This window comes from Bos indicus x Bos taurus, chromosome 23 (assembly GCF_003369695.1).
Source record: "Bos indicus x Bos taurus breed Angus x Brahman F1 hybrid chromosome 23, Bos_hybrid_MaternalHap_v2.0, whole genome shotgun sequence".
Taxonomy (NCBI): domain Eukaryota; kingdom Metazoa; phylum Chordata; class Mammalia; order Artiodactyla; family Bovidae; genus Bos; species Bos indicus x Bos taurus.
The window spans coordinates 50,159,561-50,181,066 of record NC_040098.1 but is presented as its reverse complement, the minus strand read 5'-3'; the positions used below and the strand labels follow the sequence as shown (position 1 = coordinate 50,181,066).

General features: G+C 48.6%; 1 protein-coding gene across 6 annotated transcripts in view; it reads left to right on the top strand.

Moving 5' to 3' along the window:
- The window catches only part of FARS2 (phenylalanyl-tRNA synthetase 2, mitochondrial), a 307,704-nt gene that overhangs the window by 238,005 nt on the left and 48,193 nt on the right, over positions 1-21,506 (top strand). Inside the window, exon 7 of one of the 6 annotated variants that reach the window (XM_027525044.1) lies at positions 11,296-11,320. The exons of the other annotated variants lie outside the window; for them this stretch is intronic. Within the exon in view, the coding sequence (XP_027380845.1) occupies positions 11,296-11,305 (10 nt within the window). The 3' untranslated portion in view covers positions 11,306-11,320. Of the gene's footprint in view, positions 1-11,295; positions 11,321-21,506 lie in introns of those variants that run through there. 6 annotated transcript variants of the gene reach the window in all.

Genomic DNA, 21,506 nt, shown 5'->3' with positions numbered 1-21,506 from the left:
CTTGTGGTAAAGAATCTGCCTGCCAGTGCAGGAGACATAAAAGATGCGGGTTCGATTCTTGGATTGGGAAGATCCCCTGGAGAAGGGCATGGCAACCCACTTCAGTATTCTTGCCTGGAGATCTCCTGGACAGAGGAGCCTGGTGGGCTACAGTCCATAGGGTCTCAAAGAGCTGGACACGACTGAGCGACCTAGCCCGTACACACACTCCCCTGGAGGAACCTGGGGAGACAGAGCCAATGAAGGCAGCAGCCTGCACTTCCCACGTGGGTTCTAACCACGTGTGTCTGTTCCCAGCCAGCTTCCTTACGCCCTGTGCTTGGCGGGCAGGTGTCTGAGGGGTCGGCGAGTTTGTGGAGCTGAGGAGAGCTTGTGCTGCCTGCAGCTCCCTGCTTCTGCCATCAGGAGTGGGTCCCCACACGGTTCCCTCCTGCCTTGCTGGGGGCGTTGGTGTGGGCCAGACCACTGAAAGGTGCGAGGGTCTGGGGAAACCGAGTGCAGTTGCTGTGGTTTATTCTCAAAGTGGGACTTGGGCAGGAAGGAACCCTGTACTCCTGCACGTGTGCAGAATCCGGCTGCACTGCTGTCGGCCGGACCTGCGCCAGCTCTTGGGAAGTGAGGGCAGAGATCAGGAGCTCGGGTGCTTTCCAGGAAGCAGAAGGGCTTCACCCCAGCGCCGACAATGCCTGTTGCCAATAAACTCAGATTTATGGGAGATGAGACTTCCAGAAGAGGGTGCCCTGTAGACACATGTGCACAGAGAGGCAGGGGTGCCAACATGAGCTCTCTGGACACCGGATATGTGGGAGCATGGGATGGATTTTGTCTATGGGCATAGATGGAGATACGTACAGATAATGTACACCTACCTTCCAGAAGAGTAGGATGTACCGCAAGATGTTAACTCTGCTTGTCTCTGGATCATAGGATTGTGGTAGCCTTTAACGTTGTTTTTCCCTTATGTATTTATTTTCATTTAAAATCGTTTATATGAATCAATCTTGTGATTTTTTTAAGTCAACCAAATACTAAGCAAAATGTTGAAGTTAGACTTTCCAAGAGTGGGTGGTCCAGCCAAAGGCCTATTGTGTGTTATATTCCAGCACTGAGTTAGAAGCCATTTATCCTGAAGATGTGTCCTTTTTTGGGTCAGTTTAAAGATAACTATTTTCAGGCAGTGCATCCTTTTCCTAAAAAAGAAGAAAAGAAAAAAATAGGGAAGTAGATGTCATAAATTCACAAAACAGAAAGTGTTCCACGTTGATAATTGTGTTTTCTTTGCATCTAAAGCTAACACTGGTAACAGCCCAGATTCTCCATTTGTGGTGTTCTCATCAAGTTAACCTCCTTTTAAGGTTGTGTTTGATAGAAATGTTAAGAGGAAAGCTTACTGGTCAGAAATGTTCCCTTGATAGAAGACTGATGGTGGAAAAGACTGAGGGCAGGAGAAGAAGGGGGTGATAGAGGATGAGATGGTTGGATGGCATCACCGACTCGATGGGCATGAGTTTGAGCAAGCTCTGGGAGCTGGTGGTGGACAGGGAGGCCTGGCGTGCTGCAGTCCATGGGGTCGCAAAGAGTTGGACACGACTTGGTGACTGATCAACAACAACCATTGTCCAAATGTTAGTTCTCATTGTCCTCCAGAGCCCACGGAGGACACTGATGGTTGGCCCCTGGGGGGCATGGAAACGCACTGAGACAGCCGACTGGCCACTGGGAGACGCTGCTGCCCTGCACGCACCCCACCAGTGCAGGCAGGCCTTCACAGGTGCGCTTTATGGCCTGCAGCACTTGGGAACGTGTGGGCCACCCAAGCGTGTTTTCTTCACAGGAGCTCTGGGAATGCCTGACTTCTTTTTACCTAGGCTCAGATTCTGACTGGGAGTTAGAAGGCACAATCCATATGTTTTTCTCAAATTGGAATGATTTTAACTTAAATGAGATCAGTATCCCTAAGTTCTTCTGGGAGAAGTGTTACGTTTCCCATTTCCAACATTATAAAATACTTCCACATTTGTGGCGTTTTGTACTCTGAGGAATTCTTCAAAAGAGAGCATGTGCTTCAGTTTCTTCATTATTCAAAAGAAAAAGCTGAGCTCAACGCCGTCGAAGGGAAATGCCCAGAGTCCCCAGAAGAAGCTGGTGGCGGGGCTGGGGCCAAAGCCCCGCTCTCTTTTTACTCCTTTGAATATGTGGTACTTATTACCTAAGATTTCCAGCTATTATGAGGAACTACAGCAGTGTTCTCTAACAATGTAGGTGGTCAATCAATATTTGATGAAGACATTGTTTAATAAACTTGCATATTTATTGATCCATTGAGTCGATAAAAAGTGTAGCACATCTGGATATACACACATAGGTAGGTAGGTAGGGGGATGGACAGATGGGTGGATGGACAAATGGATGACGGGTACTAGGTAGCATGTAGCACCAGCGTGCCTGCTCTCTGTCTGCACAAGGATTTAGTTATTGCATGTCCTCGATCCACCCGCTCTCTTCAAAGGAAGAGGCTCTGCCACGACAAGACCCAGCACCGCCTAAAATAAAATTTTTTAAAAAAGGAAGAGGCTCTGGGGAGGAGTGACAGAGAATTTTAGGAGACAGAGAAAGTATACTCCTTTTTACTGCAAACGTGCTAGGTGGAAAGCCATACACAGTTGCACGCAGGTATTTTGGTATCAGCGTAGTATTGTCTTCAGTACCCGTTTAGTCAGAAAATATGTCAGCTGACACTCCGCAGGCACCAAATGGTGCCAAAGAGACATGTTAAATGAGGATACATCGTGGAGCATGTGTAGGAGGAACGGTACCCAGTGATCACACCGTGCGTCTTTGTTTTGGGTTTGTGTTTTCAAGTTGCTGCTATTGTATTTTGAAATAGTAACATAGAAAACCGTGAAAGAAGAGCTCACCTTCGACAAATTAGAGTGAAGAGGCGCAGGTAAATAAAGTAACGTGGACTAGTTCATGAACACCCTCAGAAGGGACCTCGTTTTCGTCGTGTCTTCTGTTGGTTTCACATACCAAGCAGAAAGGTAAATTTCTCACTTGCTTTACGCGGTCACAGAACATGTCTTCTTAATCACCTTTTGCCCGTATTGAACCACATCTTGGTCATAACTGTGGCACATGCTACATTGAAACTATGGTGAAATCATTCTTTTTGTTCCTCCTCAGGGAAATTTCACTGCTTTATCGAGTGAAGGAGGCATTTAAAGTACAAATTAAAGATAACTACTATTAATACGTTTGGTTAGGCTCATATAGACAAATAATAACAGTCAAAACAGCCTGACTCAAGTTTGCTACAAAAAAACGTTCAATGCACTGCCTCTAAGTATGCAAGAAAAAGTTCCTGCTGGAGACTCTTTACTTATTTTGGCTTCTCTGGCTCTGCCTTGTGGGCCTGTAGGCTTCGCTGCCTGGTGGCAGGTGGGATCTTAGTTTTCCAACCAGGGATCAAACCCACATCCCCTTCATTGGAAAGCTGATTCTTAACCACTGGACGACCAGGGAAGTCCCCCTAATGGTATTTAAAGATGTCTGTCAGCTTTGGTTATCAAGGCTACTCACTTGAACAGAGGATTAGATGAACCGGGGCTCTCTGCCATTTCTATTACTGATGATCTGTTTTATTTACTCCTTCTTTTTCTCTCCTCCATTCTCATATTGGGCCCTTTTAGGCTTTCAGTTGGATTTTGCATTTGTTAGATATAAACAACAGCACACATATCAGACTGGAATCTTATTCCGAAGCATGCATTTATATAATCTTCCATTTTTAAATCATGAGGCTAACAGCATGTTTTACTGTACATGCCTCTGGTGCCCTAGTTTGGGACCTGCTTAAATTCTCAATAGCATCCTAAGAAAAGTATCACAGAGAGCAACATTTAGCCACAAAGACATTTATGTCACACTGAGGTAGTGTAAGTTGCGTGCTTTGTAATCATACAGTGCTACTGCTGCTGCTAAGTCGCTTCAGTCGTGCCCGACTCTGTGTGACCCCACAGACGGCAGCCCACCAGCCTCCCCTGTCCCTGGGATTCTCCAGGCAAGAACACTGGACTGGGTTGCCATTTCCTTCTCCAATGCATGAAGGTGAAAAGTGAAAGTGAAGTAGCTCAGTCCTGTGCGACTCTCAACGACCCCATGGACTGCAGCCTACTGGGCTCCTCCATCCACGGGATTTTCCAGGCAAGAGTACTGGAGTGGGGTGCCATCGCCTTCTCCGAATCATATAGTAAATGATTGCAAATAGTGTTTTATATAGAAAGGGTTCAAAGTGGTTTGAAAATTTTTGTATGGAGCCATTTTTTGAATGTGAAAGTCTCATTCTGTTTACTCGTGTATTAAATGCTCCCAGACTTAATAACCGGAAGCTTCTGTGTTTGTATTATATATTAGGAAGGGAAAGGCTTGACAGTCAGTCTTAAGTGTTGGTGTGCCCCATTTTGCCTTGGGGATCACGACTCCAGGGTTCCCTCCCTCACTCTTGTGTTGTCCCGTGATATTTGCTGCTTCCTGAAGTCAATATAGACAGATCTGAGCCAACTTAAGTGTTGTCTCAATATTTACCTACAGAGAAAATTCCATTTGAGAAAACCGCAGAGCATGGCCCTTCCTGGAACAGCCGGGAGATGGTTATTACTGTCAGAAAGACCTGTTTGTTTTGCCCTGCTTTTCTATAAAAGTGACGAAATGAGTGTTTTAAAAATCCAGCTCAAATTCAGAGGCATTTTGTATATTTAAAGTAGCCACATATCTAAGATTGTTCATGGTTTCATAAACTGCTTTTCTTTCAATTAAAAATATTAGAAATGTAGTGTCTTAGTAAAACTTTTACACAATTTTGTGAGTCAAAACAAATCCTTTATCAAGCGACACATCCTGCTTTTCTTTTCTTTTTTAAATACAGATTTGGTATAAGTGCTGAGAATCAAACAAACGTCGTTAGAAAGGACTAGTCCACAAGAGAATCAAAAAGCAACGTCTGTATTCAGTTTTCCAGCATCCTGTCCTCCCAGCTCCTTTCAACCAGCTTTCTTCCCGCCCTGCTCTACATTGCCCCTGTGCGCCTTAATGTCTGTTCAGAATTTGGTAATGAATCGTCGTCGTAAAATTCCGTTGGCCAGGCTTCTCTGACAGCGGGGCCATCAGGATGCTCTGTTGCAAACACTTTCTCATCACTAGAGCTGCTGCACAAAGACACAGGAGCCGCCTCCAATTCCTCCCACCCGTGGCGGGGGAGGTCCTACAGGTACCGGTGCGTCTCTGCTGCTGGCAGTGGCCTTGCCCCACTGCTTTGGGACACGCACCTGGCTTCAGTGAGGAGGACGGTGGGGAGTGGGTGCCCACCCCGACGGAGACCCGCCAGGACTCTTGCCAAAGCCAAGTCTTTTTCCCTTCACCCAAGTGCTCATGTAACAGAGTGTGTGTGTGCGTTTCTCGTTTTGCCTTGCACGTGTTTGAAATGGTTGTTTTCACATCTTATTTTACCCACTTGATTGTGCAGTTCCCAGGGGGCAGGGTTGTTTGTCACTCTGGGCACAGAGCAGGCGTGCAGGAAATGTGTGTGGAGTGACTGAGCGAAGGAACCTGTCAGACGGGCAGCTAAGCCTGGCAGCAGCGTGAGTCTGGGTTCAGATGACAGCGGTGAAGATGGCAGAAGCAGGCGGATGCAATGTGCAGGGAGGCAACTGAGAGGCAGGTGCGCGAGGTTCTGGGAGTCGGGCCGTGCGTCAGCAGAGGGCAAGCTCGTGGGCAGAGCTGGAGATGGGGACTCCACCAGAGTACGGTCGTGAGGGGCGATGAGGTGAATGAACGTGGAGAAACCGTGTCAAAAATCTTGTTCTCAAAGAAACCTTCTCTAAACGTGCGTCCCTCCCAGCCTGCGACATCCCCTCCCCTCACCGAGCCCCACCCAGTTTCCCAAGATCACTCTTCAGATAAATGACTTTCAAGCACAAAAACCCTCTTTGATAGAACCAGTGGATGCACTTGTTTTAAAGAGCGCCTCCCTCTGTTCCTGAAGGTCACGGTCCTTGTAGACTCAGGAGGAGGGGAAGGGATGGGGAACCTGGAGGCTGGTAAGGGGGGGTTGAGGGTCAGCCCTCAGCCTCGGCGGCACCCCCTTCAGTTCAGTTCAGTTCAGTCGCTCAGTCGTGTCCGACTTTTGCGACCCCATGAACCACAGCATGCCAGGCCTCCCTGTCCTTCACCAACTCCCAGAGTTCACCCAAAGCCATGTCCATTGAGTCAGTGATGCCATCCAACCATCTCATCGTCTGTCGTCCCCTTCTCCTCCTGCGCTCATTCTTTCCCAACATCAGGGTCTTTTCAAATGAGTCAGCTCTTCGCATCAGGTAGCCAAAGTATTGGAGTTTCAGCTTCAACATCAGTCCTTCCAATGAACACTCAGGACTGATCTCCTTCAGAATGGACTGGCTGGATCTCCTTGCAGTCCAAGGGACTCTCAAGAGTCTTCTCTAACACCACAGTTCAAAAGCATCAATTCTTCGGCGCTCAGCCTTCTTCATAGTCCAACTCTCACATCCATACATGACTACTGGAAAAACCATAGCCTTGACTAGATGGACCTTTGTTGGCAAAGTAATGTCTCTGCATTTTAATACGCTATCTCAGTTCGTCATAACTTTCCTTCCAAGGAGTAAGCGTCTTTTAATTTCATGGCTGCAGTCACCATCTGCAGTGATTTTGGAGCCCAGAAAAATAAAGTCAGCCCCTATTTCCACTGTTTCCCCATCTATTTGCCATGAAGTGATGGGACTGGATGCCATGATCTTCGTTTTCGCATGTTGAGCTTTAAGCCAACTTTTTCACTCTCCTCTTTCACTTTCATCAAGAGGCTCTTTAGTTCCTCTTCACTTTCTGCCATAAAGGTGGTGTCATCTGCATATCTGAGGTTATTGATATTTCTCCCGGCAATCTTGATTCCAGCTTGTGCTTCCTCCAGCCCAGTGTTTCTCATGATGTACTCTGCATATAAGTTAAATAAGCAGGGTGACAATATACAGCCTTGACGTACTCCTTTCCCTATTTGGAACTGGTCTGTTGTTCCACATCCAGTTCTAACCGTTGCTTCCTGACCTGCATACAGGTTTCTCAAGAGGCAGGTCAGGTGGTCTGGTATTCCCATCTCTTTCAGAATTTTCCACAGTTTGTGGTGATCCACATAGTCAAAGACTTTGGCATAGTCAATAAAGCAGAAATAGATGTTTTTCTGAAACTCTCTTGCTTTTTTGATGATCTGGTGGATGTTGGCAATTTGATCTCTGGTTCCTCTGCCTTTTCTAAAACCAGCTTGAACATCTGGAAGTTCATGGTCCACATATTACAGAAGCCTGGCTTGGAGAATTTTAAGCATTACTTTACTAGTGTGTGAGATGAGTGCAATTGTGCGGTGGTTTGAGCATTCTTTGGCATTGCCTTTCTTTGGGATTGGCATGAAAACTGACCTTTTCCAGTCCTGTGGCCAATGCTGAGTTTTCCAAATTTGCTGGCATATTGAGTGCAGCACTTTCACAGCATCATCTTTCAGGATTTGGAATAGCTCAACTGGAATTCCATCACCTCCACTAGCTTTGTTCGTAGTGATGCTTTCTAAGGCCCACTTGACTTCACATTCCAGGATGTCTGGCTCTAGGTCAGTGATCACACCATTGTGATTATCTTGGTTGTGAAGCTCTTTTTTGTACAGTTCTTCTGTGTATTCTTGCCACCTCTTCTTAATATCTTCTGCTTCTGTTAGGTCCCTACCGTTTCTGTCCTTTATCGAGCCCATTTTTGCAAGAAATGTTCCCTTGGTATCTCTAATTTTCTTGAAGAGATCTCTAGTCTTTCCCATTCTGTTGTTTTCCTGTATTTCTTTGCATTGATCGCTGAGGAAGGCTTTCTTATCTCTCCTTGCTGTTCTTTGGAACTCTGCATTCAAATGGGTATATCTTTCCTTTTCTCCTTTGCTTTTCACTTCTCTTCTTTTCACAGCTATTTGTAAGGCCTCCTCAGACAGCCATTTTGCTTTTTTGCATTTCTTTTTCTTGGGGATGGTCTTGATTCCTGTCTCCTGTACAGTGTCACAGACCTCCATCCATAGTTCATTAGGCACTCTGTCTATCAGATCTAGTCCCTTAAATCTATTTCTCACTTCCACTGTATAATCATAAGGGATTTGATTTAGGTCATACCTAAATGGCCTCAGAGAAGGTGATGGCACCCCACTCCAGTACTCTTACCTGGGAAATCCCACAGACGGAGGAGCCTGGTAGGCTACAGTCCATGGGGTCACTAAGAGTCGGACACAACTGAGCGACTTCACTTTCCCTTTTCACTTTCATGCGTTGGAGAAGGAAATGGCAACCTACTTCAGTATTCTTGCCTGGAGAATCCCAGGGACAGGGAAGCCTGGTGAGCTGCTGTCTACGGGGTTGCACAGAGTCAGACACGACTGAAGTGACTTAGCTAAATGGCCTAGTGGTTTTCTCTACTTTCTTCAATTTAAGTCTGAATTTGGCAATAAGGAGTTTATGGTCCAAGCCACAGTCAGCTCCCAGTCTTGTTTTTGCTGACTGTATAGACCTTCTCCATCTTGAGCTGCAAAGAATATAATCAGTCTGATTTCAGTGTTGACCATCTGGGGATGTCCATGTGTAGAGTCTTCTCTTGTGTTGTTGGAAGAGGGTGTTTGCTATGACCAGTGCATTCTCTTGGCAAAACTCTATTAGCCTTTGCCCTGCTTCATTCTTTATTCCAGGGCCAAATTTGTCTGTTACTCCAGGTGTTTCTTGACTTCCTACTTTTGCATTCCAGTCCCCTATAATGAAAAGGACATCTTTTTTGGGTCTTAGTTCTAGAAGGTCTTGTAGGTCTTCATAGAACTGTTCAGCTTCTTCAGTGTTACTGGTCGGGGCATAGACTTGGATTACTGTGATATTGAATGGTTTGCCTTGGAAACGAGCAGAGATCATTCTGTCGTTTTTGAGATTGCATCCAAGTACTGCATTTCAGACTCTTTTGTTGACCATGATGGCCACTCCATTTCTTCTAAGGGATTCCTGCCCACAGTAGTAGATATAATGGTCATCTGAGTTAAATTCACCCATTCCAGTCCATTTCATTTCGCTGATTCCTAGAATGTCGACGTTCACTCTTGCCATCTCGTGTTTGACCACTTCCAATTTGCCTTCATTCATGGACCTGACATTCCGGGTCCTATGCAATACTGCTCTTTACAGCATCAAACCTTGCTTCTGTCACCAGTCACATCCACACCTGGGTGTTGTTTTTGCTTTGGCTCCATCCTTTCATTCTTTGTGGAGTTATTTCTCCACTGATCTCCAGTAGGATATTGGGCACCTACCAACGTGGGGAGTTCATCTTTCAGTATCATATCTTTTTGCCTTTTCATACTGTTCATGGGGTTCTCAAGGCAGGCATACTGAAGGGGTTTGCCATTCCCTTCTCCAGTGGGCCACATTCTGTCAGACCTCTGCACCATGACCCGTCCGTCTTGGGTGGCCCCACGGGCGTGGCTTAGTTTCATTGAGTTAGGCAAGGCTGTGGTCCATGTGATCAGATTGGCTAGTTGTCTGTGATTATGGTTTCAGTCTATCTGCCCTCTGATCCCATCTCTCAGTGCCTACCGGCTTACTTGGGTTTCACTTACCTTTGATGTGGGGTCTCTCTTCACGGCTGCTCCAGCAAAGCGCAGCCACTGCTTCTTACGTCTGATGCGGGGTAGCTCCTCTCGGCCGCCGCCCCTGACCTCAGGCACAACCTCTCGGTTGTGCTCGTGCGCCGTTGCAGCTGCCGCGCACCCTTGCTTAGGGTGAAATTGGCACCCTGAGCCCCGCGTGGGTGTCCTCTGGGTCACATCGCCCCAGCCACCCTTTGTGACCCAAGCATCGCCTGGACACCGTCTGCACCATCTCAGGCCCCTGGAGCCTCAGCCACGTCTGTCCCCACATCCCTGAGAAACAAAGAAGATGTGAGCAGGGGTGTGGGGGGCCAGGGGTGGGTGTGCTCGCTGGGGTCCAGGAGCCGTACAGCAGGTGTCGAGAAGGGTCCGTCGTCAGTCCCAGTGCCCTGCTCTTGCACGCCTTGCACGGAGCTCCCAAGGGCGTCTCCAAAGCTGCCAGACGGCATGATGCCGGGTGCTCCCGAGTGTTCATCCACTGCATCTGCTCCCAGCGACTCGGGCTGTGGTCTCGCCTTAACCCAGAAGTGCGCCCTTCGGGGGTAGAAGAGAGAGCTGGGCGCCGGGCCATCCTGCCAGAGGCCTGTCCTCAGGAAACCGTCTCGTGGGGTCGTCTGCTGGTGAAGAGATGCCCGGCAGCTGCTGACCTTCCATTGAAGCCAGAAAACGGGTGACCGGCGGGCCTTGTACCTCCTGCTCCCTCCTTCAGGCTGTGCTTTTCAAGGGACGACACCCTTGATCTGGAGAGACCGTGCCTGCAAGACGTTAAACCTAGGACCTCGAAATGAGTGATCCCGGGCCTCAGAAAGGTCACTGGAACTAAATGTGCCCTCAGGTCAGGAGACTTCTCTCCCCTTTTTTAAAAACATCCGAGCACAGTGTAAGCCCTGCTTTCCCGGCCTCCCCGTTGAGGGTCTCTGCAGGGTTCGCAGAGCCGTGACTTCCTGCCGTCTCCTCCAGCCCCAAACAGCTGTTCCTGGGCCCCGTCCGTCGCCCCTGCTCCTCGTCCGCCATGCTGCAGGCCGTCACTTCCCCGTGTTGGTGCCTGTCCGTTCCCCAGGACGCCCTCAGTGGCGTGAACACGTGTGCAAAAGGTCGGACATAATGGAAAGGAGACTAACGCTGAGCCTGGGCCCCGCGGTCATGGCGGGTTATCAGGGCGAGTCCCCATCAGAGTCAGTCCCTGGCTGCCCCCGTCTTGTCTCCTGGGCGATGCTAGGAAGCTCTGGTCTCCTTGGAGGAAACCCGGCCTCGTGTCCTGGCTCCCCCTCAGGGCCTCTCTTCCCCAAACACCCACCTCTCGGGCCTCACCCCAGGAAGTCCCACGAGTCACTTCCTTTGCCCGAGCCCTGCGGGATCCTTTACTTCACCGTGTGGCTGGCCTCCCTTTCTCTTCTTCAGCGTCCCTGTCCTCAGGGCTTCACTGTTCATCGTAAAGGATTCATCCACCTGTTTTTGCAGAATAAAGACTTGTTCTGCCTCTAAAGCTAAGTAAAGCTAAATCCGCTGACCCAGTGTGGAAACAGCTGCATCCAGGTATAGGTTGATAGCCCGTGTTTCTTTCTGCCCTACAGTGAAATCTGATTTCAGCAAGCTCTGCTCCGTGGCCACCATTAGAGCGCAGCTCGCTGCTGAGGCCCAGGGATGTCTGCAAGCCCGCCGTGTGGCCAGAGCCCCAGGCTATCCTTGGGTGTTGCGCCGGTAGAGCAATGTTGGATGCAGCCCACTGCCCTTCCGGCAAGGAGACGCTTCACCAGGAAAACAGGACTGCAGCCCTGATGGCAAGAGAGGCCCAGACCACTGTGAAGAGCGATATGGAGGCTTCACTCATGGCTCAGCTGGTAAAGAATCCACCTGCAGTGCAGGAGACCCGCATTTGATCCCTGGGTCAGGCAAAGCCCCTGGAGAAGGAAATGGCAACCCACTCCAGTATTCTTGGCTGGAGAATCCCGTGGATAGCAAAATCTGGTGGTCTACATACAGTCCATGGGCTCGCAAAGAGTCAGACAGGACTTAGCGACTAAACCACTACCGGAAAATGGAATAGAGAATTGCCACATGATCCCAGCAGTCCCACTCCTGGGTGTGTATATGCGAGCAAAACTGCTGTAATTCAAAAACATACGAGCACTCCAACGTTCATAGCAACACTCTCCACAACAACCAAGACGTGGAAACAAGGTAAGCGTCCATCAGCAGACGAATGGATGAAGAGGGTGCGGCACAGACATGGACCGTTAGCCGTAAAGAGAGTGAAATAACACTGTCTGCAGCAGCACAGCTGCACCTAGAGACGATCATAAAGCGAAGGAAGCGGGATGCAGGAGGACGAGCACAACGTGCGACCATTTGTGTGTGGGATCCAACATAAGGCAGAGGTGAGTTCATCTACAGAACAGAATCGGGCTCACAGAGAGAGGACAGACTGCTGGTTACCAAAGGCGGGGTTGTGTGGGGGTTGAGGCTGAGCAGATGCAGACTGTTACACGTAGGGTGGATCAACAAGGCCCTCCTGTGCAGCACAGGGAGCTGCGTTCACTGTCCTGTGATGAACTGGAGAGGAGAAGCAGATGGAAGGGGATATGTATGTGTGTAAACTGAATCGCTTTGCTGTACAGCAGAAATTAACACGATGTTGTATTTTATTCGATGAAATACATAAAACAGTGACCCGGAGTCATGCAGGCACCCAGCCCGTGTTCCTTATCCCCGGGGTCAAATAGAGGAGGATGCCTCGTGGGTGTCTGTATCCGGGATGGGGTGGACCAGGGAGTGTGAAGTGGGGATCGTGGTGAAGCAGAATAAAGAGACCCCCTGCCCTGTGCTGCCACACACACCTGAGCTCCGGTCTCCGCATGCTCGTCCTGTCCACCGCCTTCGTCACCGCAGACAGCGCCCCCGGGGCATGGCTTATTGTCCTCTCTTCGTGGTGCTGAGAAGATTCAGCCAGTGCTCCTTCCACCTAATGCCTAACACGATGAGTGTTTTATTGCGTTTCCATCTAATCTTGTTTCCAAGCTTTTTTTTTTTTTTTCTTTTGCAGAGTTGCATTTTAAATGTATGTAAATGTTTTTTAGCTTTCACGAAGTAAGATTATAGTGGCGCAATCAGTGAAAAAAATCTCGAGCTTTAATAGAAAAATGGACAGTTCGATAGAAAACAGTTCACTAAGCAGTTTATCTAAACTTATAGCCCGAAAACAAAATTTAAAAGTTCAGCCTCTCCAGCAATCAACGAAATGCAATTTAAAATAATGATTTCATTTTTCATCCACAGTTAAAATAAATGAAAACAATAACGATGTAGCGAGGCTGGTGCAGGGCTGGGCGCACGTGTAGAGCTGCAGGAGTGAGACTCTGCCCTGTGGCTCAGCCTGTAAGCGTCCGCACCCTGACCCAGTGGTTCTGCGGTCTCAGGTCTGTGCTGGTGGGTGTAGCTGAGAAACACTCAAAGGCGTTGGCACTGTCGCTTCTAAGAGAATTGAGGAGCACCCTGAGTGAGGTAGCATCCTGTTACCCACAAGGGGACAAACCAGTCACGCGTCTCTAATCCCAACTATTCTGCACATATTTAGAACATCTTAAAGAATCGTTACTGACACGGATGAAGAGGTTCACTGTCTAACTATAGGTGTAGAGGGTGGCAGCGTGTGAACGTGGACGGAAGCGGGTGGCGAGACACTGCAGCTGTGTCGTCCAGGCTCTCAGAACTGCAGGCGGTTTTCACTTTCTTCTCTACATCTCCCCATTTCCCAGATTATTTTCAGTGAGTGGGTGTTTCCCTTGCATATAGGGGAGGAAAAGTTATCTAAAGAGGAAAAAGAAGAAAACCACTCTCTGGTTGCGGCGTCTGATAAGCATTTTAACCAATGCGAGATGGGAAAATCCCAGGACACACGGCACGTGCCCGGCCCCTGACTCTGCCTGATCCATCTGCTAAGAGCCGCTGACTGTTTTCTCGAGACATCAGAGAAAGAAAGCAGGCCCTGGCCCCTGGCTGGTGCCTGTATTAACGTCTTTTCAGGTGGATGCCAGCCGTCCCTCTGCCCCCTCCTCTGATTCCCCCACCTGTCCCCTCCGTCGGTGGTTTTTTCCTGAGGCTGCTTGCGTCTGGTCAGTGGTTGAAGTCATCCTTTCCTAGACAATTAGTGAAATGATTTGGAGTTTTCCAAGGACAGTACAGGGTGCTGTAGTCGACCCAGATGATCTTCAGAGCTCGGGCTGCTTGCAGACAGACCACCGTGTTTGGCGAGGTTTGGATTCTGCTCAAAGAACAGGCCCAATCCTACCTTGATTTAGAGAAGACTAGACACCTTGATGGAATATTACACAGTCACTAAGCACCACAGATTAGGTTGCAACATCGAAACATGCTGTGAAAGGCAGAAAACAAATTAATACCTATTTATGGTTACAAGTGTTAGAAACATATTACTCATATTGAAAGGGAACAGAGGGAGCGTGGAGAAGTGAAAATGATTAATTTGATGGCAGATGATAGGGTTTTTTTCCCCCCAAATTCTCTGCGCATGCTAAGTTGCTTCAGCCACGTCCAGCTCTTTGCGACTCTGTGGACTGTAGACTGCCAGGCTCTTCCAGCCATGGGATTCTCCAGGCAAGAGTACTGGAGTGGGTTGCCATGCCCTTCTCCAGGGGATCTTCCCGACCCAGGGATCAAACCCAAATTGTTTATGTCTCCTGCATTGGCAGGCCAGGTTCTTTACCACCAGCGCCACCTGGGAAGTCCTTTAATTCTGCAGTGAATGTTTACTGAGCTCTCACTGTATGCCAGACGCTGGGCTGGGCCCACGTGTTCATTTTTAAATGTGGTTATATAATATGTGAACTCCTAAAGAAATATAAGGAAGGGGTGGTGGAATTCATCCTCAGATCTGTCACCAGAGGGACTTCCCTGGTCGTCCAGTGAACTTTCAGAATCCGCCTTCCAATGCAGGTGATGTGGGTTCAGCCCCTGGTAGAGGAAGATCCCGCATGCCTCGGGGCAGCTGAGCCCTTGCCCTGCAGCTGGAGAACTGAGCCTGGTCCACGGGTCCTCTGAAGCAGCAGTTCCACCCCAGGCACGCGGTTTGTCTCCCTGATGGCGTTTCCTGCGCTCCGCCCCGCCCGCCTTTTAGAGCGTGGTGAGCAGCTTCCTGTTCAGCGCAGACAGGCGATGGTGCCACCCCTCCACCCACCGTCCTGTGCAGCGAGCTCTCCCGTCTGGAGTCGCGGCCCCGAGCATGTGTGGGAACGCGTCAGAGAGTCACCCCGAGGCCAGCTCTGCTGCAGAGCCCACACAGCCCATAGCCCCGCTGGGCCCGTGCCAGCCCTGCCGTCCTCCCATCAGGAGCCTCGCTAGGCACTGCCACTCAGAACCAGTGCAGGGTCCCCTCGGAGAGCAAAGCAAGGTGGATCTCATGAGTCCCTGAGGATCCGGAAGTTAGGTTTGCATTTTGTTCTCTAAGGATTCCTGCCAGCTCAGGGGCTGGTTTGTCTTCATCACCACCGCCCTCCAGGGGCAGCGATGCCAGCCTTGTTTCCAGAGATGCTTCCACCAGACTCGGCTGGACTGAGGGACACGAGAAGCCGACACAGGACACCAGCCTCTCCCCTCCCGGCCCCTGCAGGTCGGCAGGCTTCCGTCCTCGCTGCCTCTCAAAAAGCGAAAGTGTCAGTCACACAGTCACGTCCGACTCTTTGCGACCCCATGGACTGTACCCCACCAGGCTCCTCCGTCCATGGGATTCTCCAGGCAAGAATACTGGAGTGGGTTGCCATTTCCTTCTCCAGGGGATCAAATCCAGGACTCCTGCATTGCAGGTGGATTCTTTACCATTTGAGCCACGAGGGAAGTCCCTTCTCCCTCTCAAAGGCCATATTAAACAGGCCCAGGACCATCACCTAAGGAGACACGCACGGAATGGAGAGGTAGATGGATTTGAAGGACATTGGGGGTGCTAATCTGTACCATCTCACCAGCGAGAGTCTGTTAGGTCGGCGGAAAGACTCTACGAAGAGCAGTTCCTTTGACACCTGGTCCTCGATTCAGCTTCCAGTCCTTCAGACTGCCAGGCCTCCGGACAGCGAGGGGACTCGTGTGTGCTTTCCTGCAGCAATTAGAAAAAGATTAAGTGGAGCCAGAGATCAATCTTCTTTTATAATTTTTCTTCCCGAAGTAGAGAAACTCAGAATGCATCACCCAGAACCCGGGGGATTCAGGGAGGTCTGTGACCCGAGAAGACGTGCGTGTGCCCGCAGCCAGCCATGTGGAGGCAGGGCCACGGTGGAGCGAGGCAGAACCCACCCCCCAAAGGAGGCTGAGGGCGCAGGAAACGTGGTCCTGTTGTTTAGGGACAAAGCCAATCGATAGTTGCTTCATTTCTGCCAGTTCAGAGAAAGAATGTGTTTCCTCCTGGATATAATTGCTTTTGCATAAGAGATTCATTACTTGGGAGTCAGGTGAGGGGTCTGAGATGCCCCCCACCTCGGCTTCCTGCCCTCTCCTCCGTCCCTGGTCCCCATCTGGGCTGCAGAGCCAGTGGCCAGCTTCACACTGTCCTGTCGGACCCTGTCTGACCACCCCCAACAGCCAGCCAGACTGTAACCCTGAGGGTCTGCGGGCCTCACGGTCACATCTTGCAAGTCGCTGTTGCGATGGGGAGGCTCTCCTCCCAGGGTGGCTGACCTTGATCTGTGAGCACCACAGAAGGAAAGACGTTTCCAGAAGCTCGGTGGACTCTGCCCCACAGAGAAAAGGAAGAACTTAGTTTGAGGACATGGGGTACAAAGACTTGGACTCAGCCTAGCAATTGACCGACGTCAACAAAGTTTGAGGACCAGGTTTAGACTCTCTGGACCAGGGAGCTCCTTCTAAATTCGGACTGAAGTGAGAGAGTGTCTGAGGCTCCAGTTGCAGGGTTGTACTGTGGGCAGGAGGCCGCACCCTCTCCCAGACCGGCCTCAGTGGGGGCCCCAGCACCAGAGTGAGGCCACGTCCAAAGGATGCCCGGAAAAGGCTCGCGTTGCATCGGGTCTCTTACTAGTCAAGTCTAGTTACCTTGGCAGTATTTTCCTGGGTTTTAGGTGAGAAAACCTTCAGAACAGAGCCAGAAGAATGGAGACTGTAATTCAGAAAGGATGTTAGTTAGATCGAAGACCCTTAGAATCCAGCCTCCACCGTGTCACTCAGCGGATGGTCGGGCCACTTTCTGCTCCCTCACATGTAAAATGGTGAAATGATGCCAGGGAAGACTTGAGAGGGCCCGGGGCAGCCAAAGGAGGTGCCTGGACCACAGTGGACCCTCAGGACGCGTCCACACAAGCCCCACAGGTTCGCTGTTGCTAGTGAGAGCTGTCTTGGGTTCCATGAACCTTTTATCCCACTTAAAACTGATCTCAACTCCAGCTTTTAAAATAGCAACTAGCCACTTTCCTTTTCTAGCCATCAAAAACGGGAGCTAAGCTCTCACTTGCCACCACACCCTGAGCTGGGCGTTGTGTAGTCATGTTCAGAATTCACTTTGAAAGCAAGTTTTTTGAAAACCTGGGAGGGAGGTAAAAACCTATCTGCAGAAGTTAACAGGCTTCGAAAATGTCATGCTTGAAGGTTAGAAAGTAGACTCTATTTACTGCTAACCAACCTTAGGAGAGGAATGCTAACTTATGTTTATAATACACTGCCTCCCAAGTTTACTGTAATAGATGCCGACGTGAAAATGTGTGTGTACCAATATACCGAATCTGTGCCAGGTGAACCTGTGGGGTGAGGTGTGTGCGTGGCTTTTGTGCATCCCTGCCTTGAGTTCTGGTCCAGGTGTTCAGAACGTGCTGTTCCAAAACCACGCTGATGATACTGTCCTCAGACCCCTCAGCTAGTTGCTGACCATCCCGGGTGTCGGGTCATTCCAATGCCTTATCCTATGGTCCCCACTCTTTTGCCACCAGAAAGTAGGATCCTTATAAACTCAGATTAATCAATACTATGTCTCCTGAACCCCATCCCCACGTTGAACCCTCTATCAGAGAATTAGTATTTCATCTGTTTTGCAAAATAAATTGTAGTGATAATGGTCAGTCACTATTGCACTCTTTAGACACACTCACACACAGCCTGTTAGCCTTCCACACAGCAGTCCAGTCTGCATTCATCTTCAGTGTTCTCAGGATAAATGGGTTGAAGCTTTCACAGTCGCAGAGACAATTGTCAAGTGCTGTCAGGTAAAAACCGATGAAAGAGAAAAATGCAGCATTTGAAGAGTGACTGGCGAGATGATGTAAATATTTTATTTTCCTTTTGGAAAGCCCTCGCCAGGTCTGCCCCTTCATCACTAATCTCTGAGCAGCCCGATGATTTACAAGGCCCTGTCGTTCAGCTTTTAGGCTGGGAGGAAAGGGAAACCGCTGCTTCCGGGACGAGGTGAGGCTGTTAGCAGGACATTCCCGGGCAACGTGGCTTGTCTGTTTGCATCGGTCCTGCAGACAAGCGGTAGTGCTCTGGGGAGTCGTTTATCCTGAGCAAGTTGCAAGAAGGCCCGTTTTTTAGTGTGCCTAGAATCAGCATCTGGGTATCTCCGGCTAGTCTAGCTATCTTCAGCCGTGTACAAAGTGCCCCGCCCCGCTCTGCTGACCGTGTTCTGCTTGTTTGTGCAGCCGTGTTCCGGGTCCACAGCATCGGGGCACAGTCGGGGAGAAGGCACCGAGGGTGGAGTGAGGCATCTTACCTCTGGGGTCTGACACAGGCTCCAGCGGGACCTCTCGGGTTTGGGCAGGAGAACACATCCCCTCCGCGTGGCTGGAGAGTCCTCGCCAGTGGCCTCAGCTCTGTAAAGTCTTTATAAGGTGGCTGATGGCCCCAAGGGTAAGTGTTCCAGCCTCGCTCACGGTTAGAGAAGTACAAGTCAATATCTGCAAGTTATGCTTTGTCATCTGTTGAACTGGCAAAGATTAGTCTGAAGTTTATAATAGTCTATGGTGTCAAATGTACGGGGCTGATAGGCACTTTCAGCTGTGTTATTCGTGGAAATGCAAATCGTACAGCTCTTCTGGAAGGCAGTTTCACAATATCTATCAGAATTTAAAATACACACTCCCTTTGATCCAGATTTTATCTGTCCCATAAATATCTAATATAGGTATTCAAAGATGTGTGCCTGTGTGTTTATTGCCGTTTCATGTAACGTCAAAAACTGTTCTTCCATGGACGACTGATGAGTTATAGAGGAAACTAGTCATCATTTCGTCCACCAATAAGAAAAGATGACCAGGATATATTGAAAGAACCAAGTCTTGCATAATTCTGTAGATGATTATCCCCTTTTCTGTTTTTAATAGACATATATACTTCTCTTGGAGAGGGAAATGGCAGCCCACTCCAGGATCCTTGCCTGGGAAATCCATGGACAGAGGAGCCTGGCGGGCTACAGTCCACGGGGTCACAAGGAGTTGAACATGACTGAGCATCTAACATTTTCACACTTTGACTTTCATAGACTTCTCTATGCCTAGAAAACATCTAAAAAGATACAAAGGTAGCTGCAACCCAGTGTTATCTCTGCAGCAGGGCACTGGGATTGGGGATATCTTCTGTTCTTCAGTTCATAACCCGCTTCTGTATAATTTTAATTTTTTTACTATGAGCATATATTATTTTTATAATAAAACAGTAATTTTAAAACCCAGGGTGGAAGACATTCATTTATTAGGGCTCCCTTTGCCAGAAACAGCCTATATAAATGGATCAGCCCCTGTTGACAGAACTTACCCCACCATCGAGAACAGGTATCAACGACTTAACAAACAGTGAAGGTAATAAAAATTTCAGGAAAACCGACTAGAATCTCTTGGGGGATAAGTCTCTGCCTAGATGAGTTTTTCAGCCCAGTAGAAATAGGAAAAAATATTTGGGGAGGAAAGACACTTTCTGAGTTGTCATCTAATGCCATGCATTTTATTTTTATTTTTTTCTTTTGAACTTTTTATTTTGTATAGCCAATTAACAATGTGATGATAGTTTCTGGTGAACAGGGAAGGGACTCTGCCTTCTGTGTACATCAATGCCATGTTTTCCTGTCAGCCAAAGTGGCACATTTATTGTCAAAATTTGGAAAATGCCAATTAGCTCAAAGAAAAAAATGTAATCTCACATTGGCTTTATTTTGGGACTTCCCAGGTGGCTCAGCTGTAAGAGTCTGCCTGCCATGCAGGAGAAATAAGAGACATGAGTTCGATCCCTGGGTAGGGAAGATCTCCCAGAGGAGGGCATGGCAACCGACTCCAGTATTCTTGCCTGGGGAATCCCAAGGACAGAGGAGCCTGGTGAGCCACAGTCCGTGGGGTTGCAAAGAGTTGGACATGACTAAAGTGACTTAGCATGCACACACACAGGCTTTTTTACTGTTACCATGCAGTGCTCAGTCGTGTCTGAGTTTTTTTGACCCCATGGACTGTAGCCCGCCAGGCTCCTCTGTCCATGAGATTCTCCAGGCAAGAACACCAGAGTGGGCTGCCATTTCCTCCTTCAGGGGCTCTTCCCAGCTCAGGGATGGAACCTGTGTGTCCTGCATTGCAGACAGATTCTTTACCTGCTGAGCCATCAGGGAAACCCTCGGCCTATAAATTTAGACCCAGAGAACAATTCCAAGATTATATCTAAACAAAAAGCTGGACTGAGGACTGATTAGAATGAATTTTGAGATTTTTTTTTGAAACTTTCATGAGAGGTGAAGGAAGCTGACTGATGGGTGGAAAGTTAAAAGGTGGCTGTCTGAGGGAAGAACTAAAAGCATTCTTTGTAAAGTATTCCAATTTCCAGCCAAAATAGGTTCACATTTCCCGCGAGAGGGAGTCCTGAAGCAAGTTGCAAAAACTGTAGAAATGAAAAGACATCGAAGTCTGTCCTGCAAATGAGAAGTCTGGGTTTGTTTATTCATTAATTGAATTTAAAAATATTTATCGAATACCCGATGCGGTACTCTTTCTACTCCTGAGTATTTTCGTAGGACACTGCTTATTATTCACTTGAGAAGCCGGTCTGACTTTCAATAAACAAAGACAAACCATGAGATACACGGGAAGCTGATGATTGGCCTTTAAAACCAGGAGATACACGGGAAGCTGATGATTGGCCTTTGAAACCATGAGATACACGGGAAGCTGATGATTGGCCTTTCAAACCATGAGATACACAGAAGCTGATGATTGGCCTTTCAAACCATGAGATACACGGAAGCTGATGATTGGCCTTTCAAACCGTGAGATACGCGGGAAGCTGATGATTGGCCTTTGAAACCATGAGATACATGGAAGCTGATGATTGGCCTTTGAGACCATGAGATTCGCGGGAAGCTGATGATTGGCCTTTGAAACCATGAGATACGCGGGAAGCTGATGATTGGCCTTTGAAGTGCTTTCAGGTCATTATTTTCATACTGTGTTCACACAGGACCTGATTTACGTTCATTTGCAGCCTTCAAATATCTAATTTCAGGCAAAGCTTGGCCAAGTGACATAGGCGGCCTCTGAACTGTCTTTGGCTGGATGTGAAGTGAGAGGTCGGGGAAGAATCTCAAACTACATCTCAGCTTAAAAGCAACACTTATTTTTTTAATTAAAAAATCATCTGATATCATTTGAACCTTCTTAACAATAGATTTGTGTCTTAACAATAGATTAGTTAAAACTCTGGGTGTGGAAAAGAGGCTTGGAAGGAGTCTGGATGGAGCAGAGAGCAGAGGTGGAAACCAAGTAACAGTGTCTGGGCCTGCCCCGCCACCATGCGGGGCTGAGGG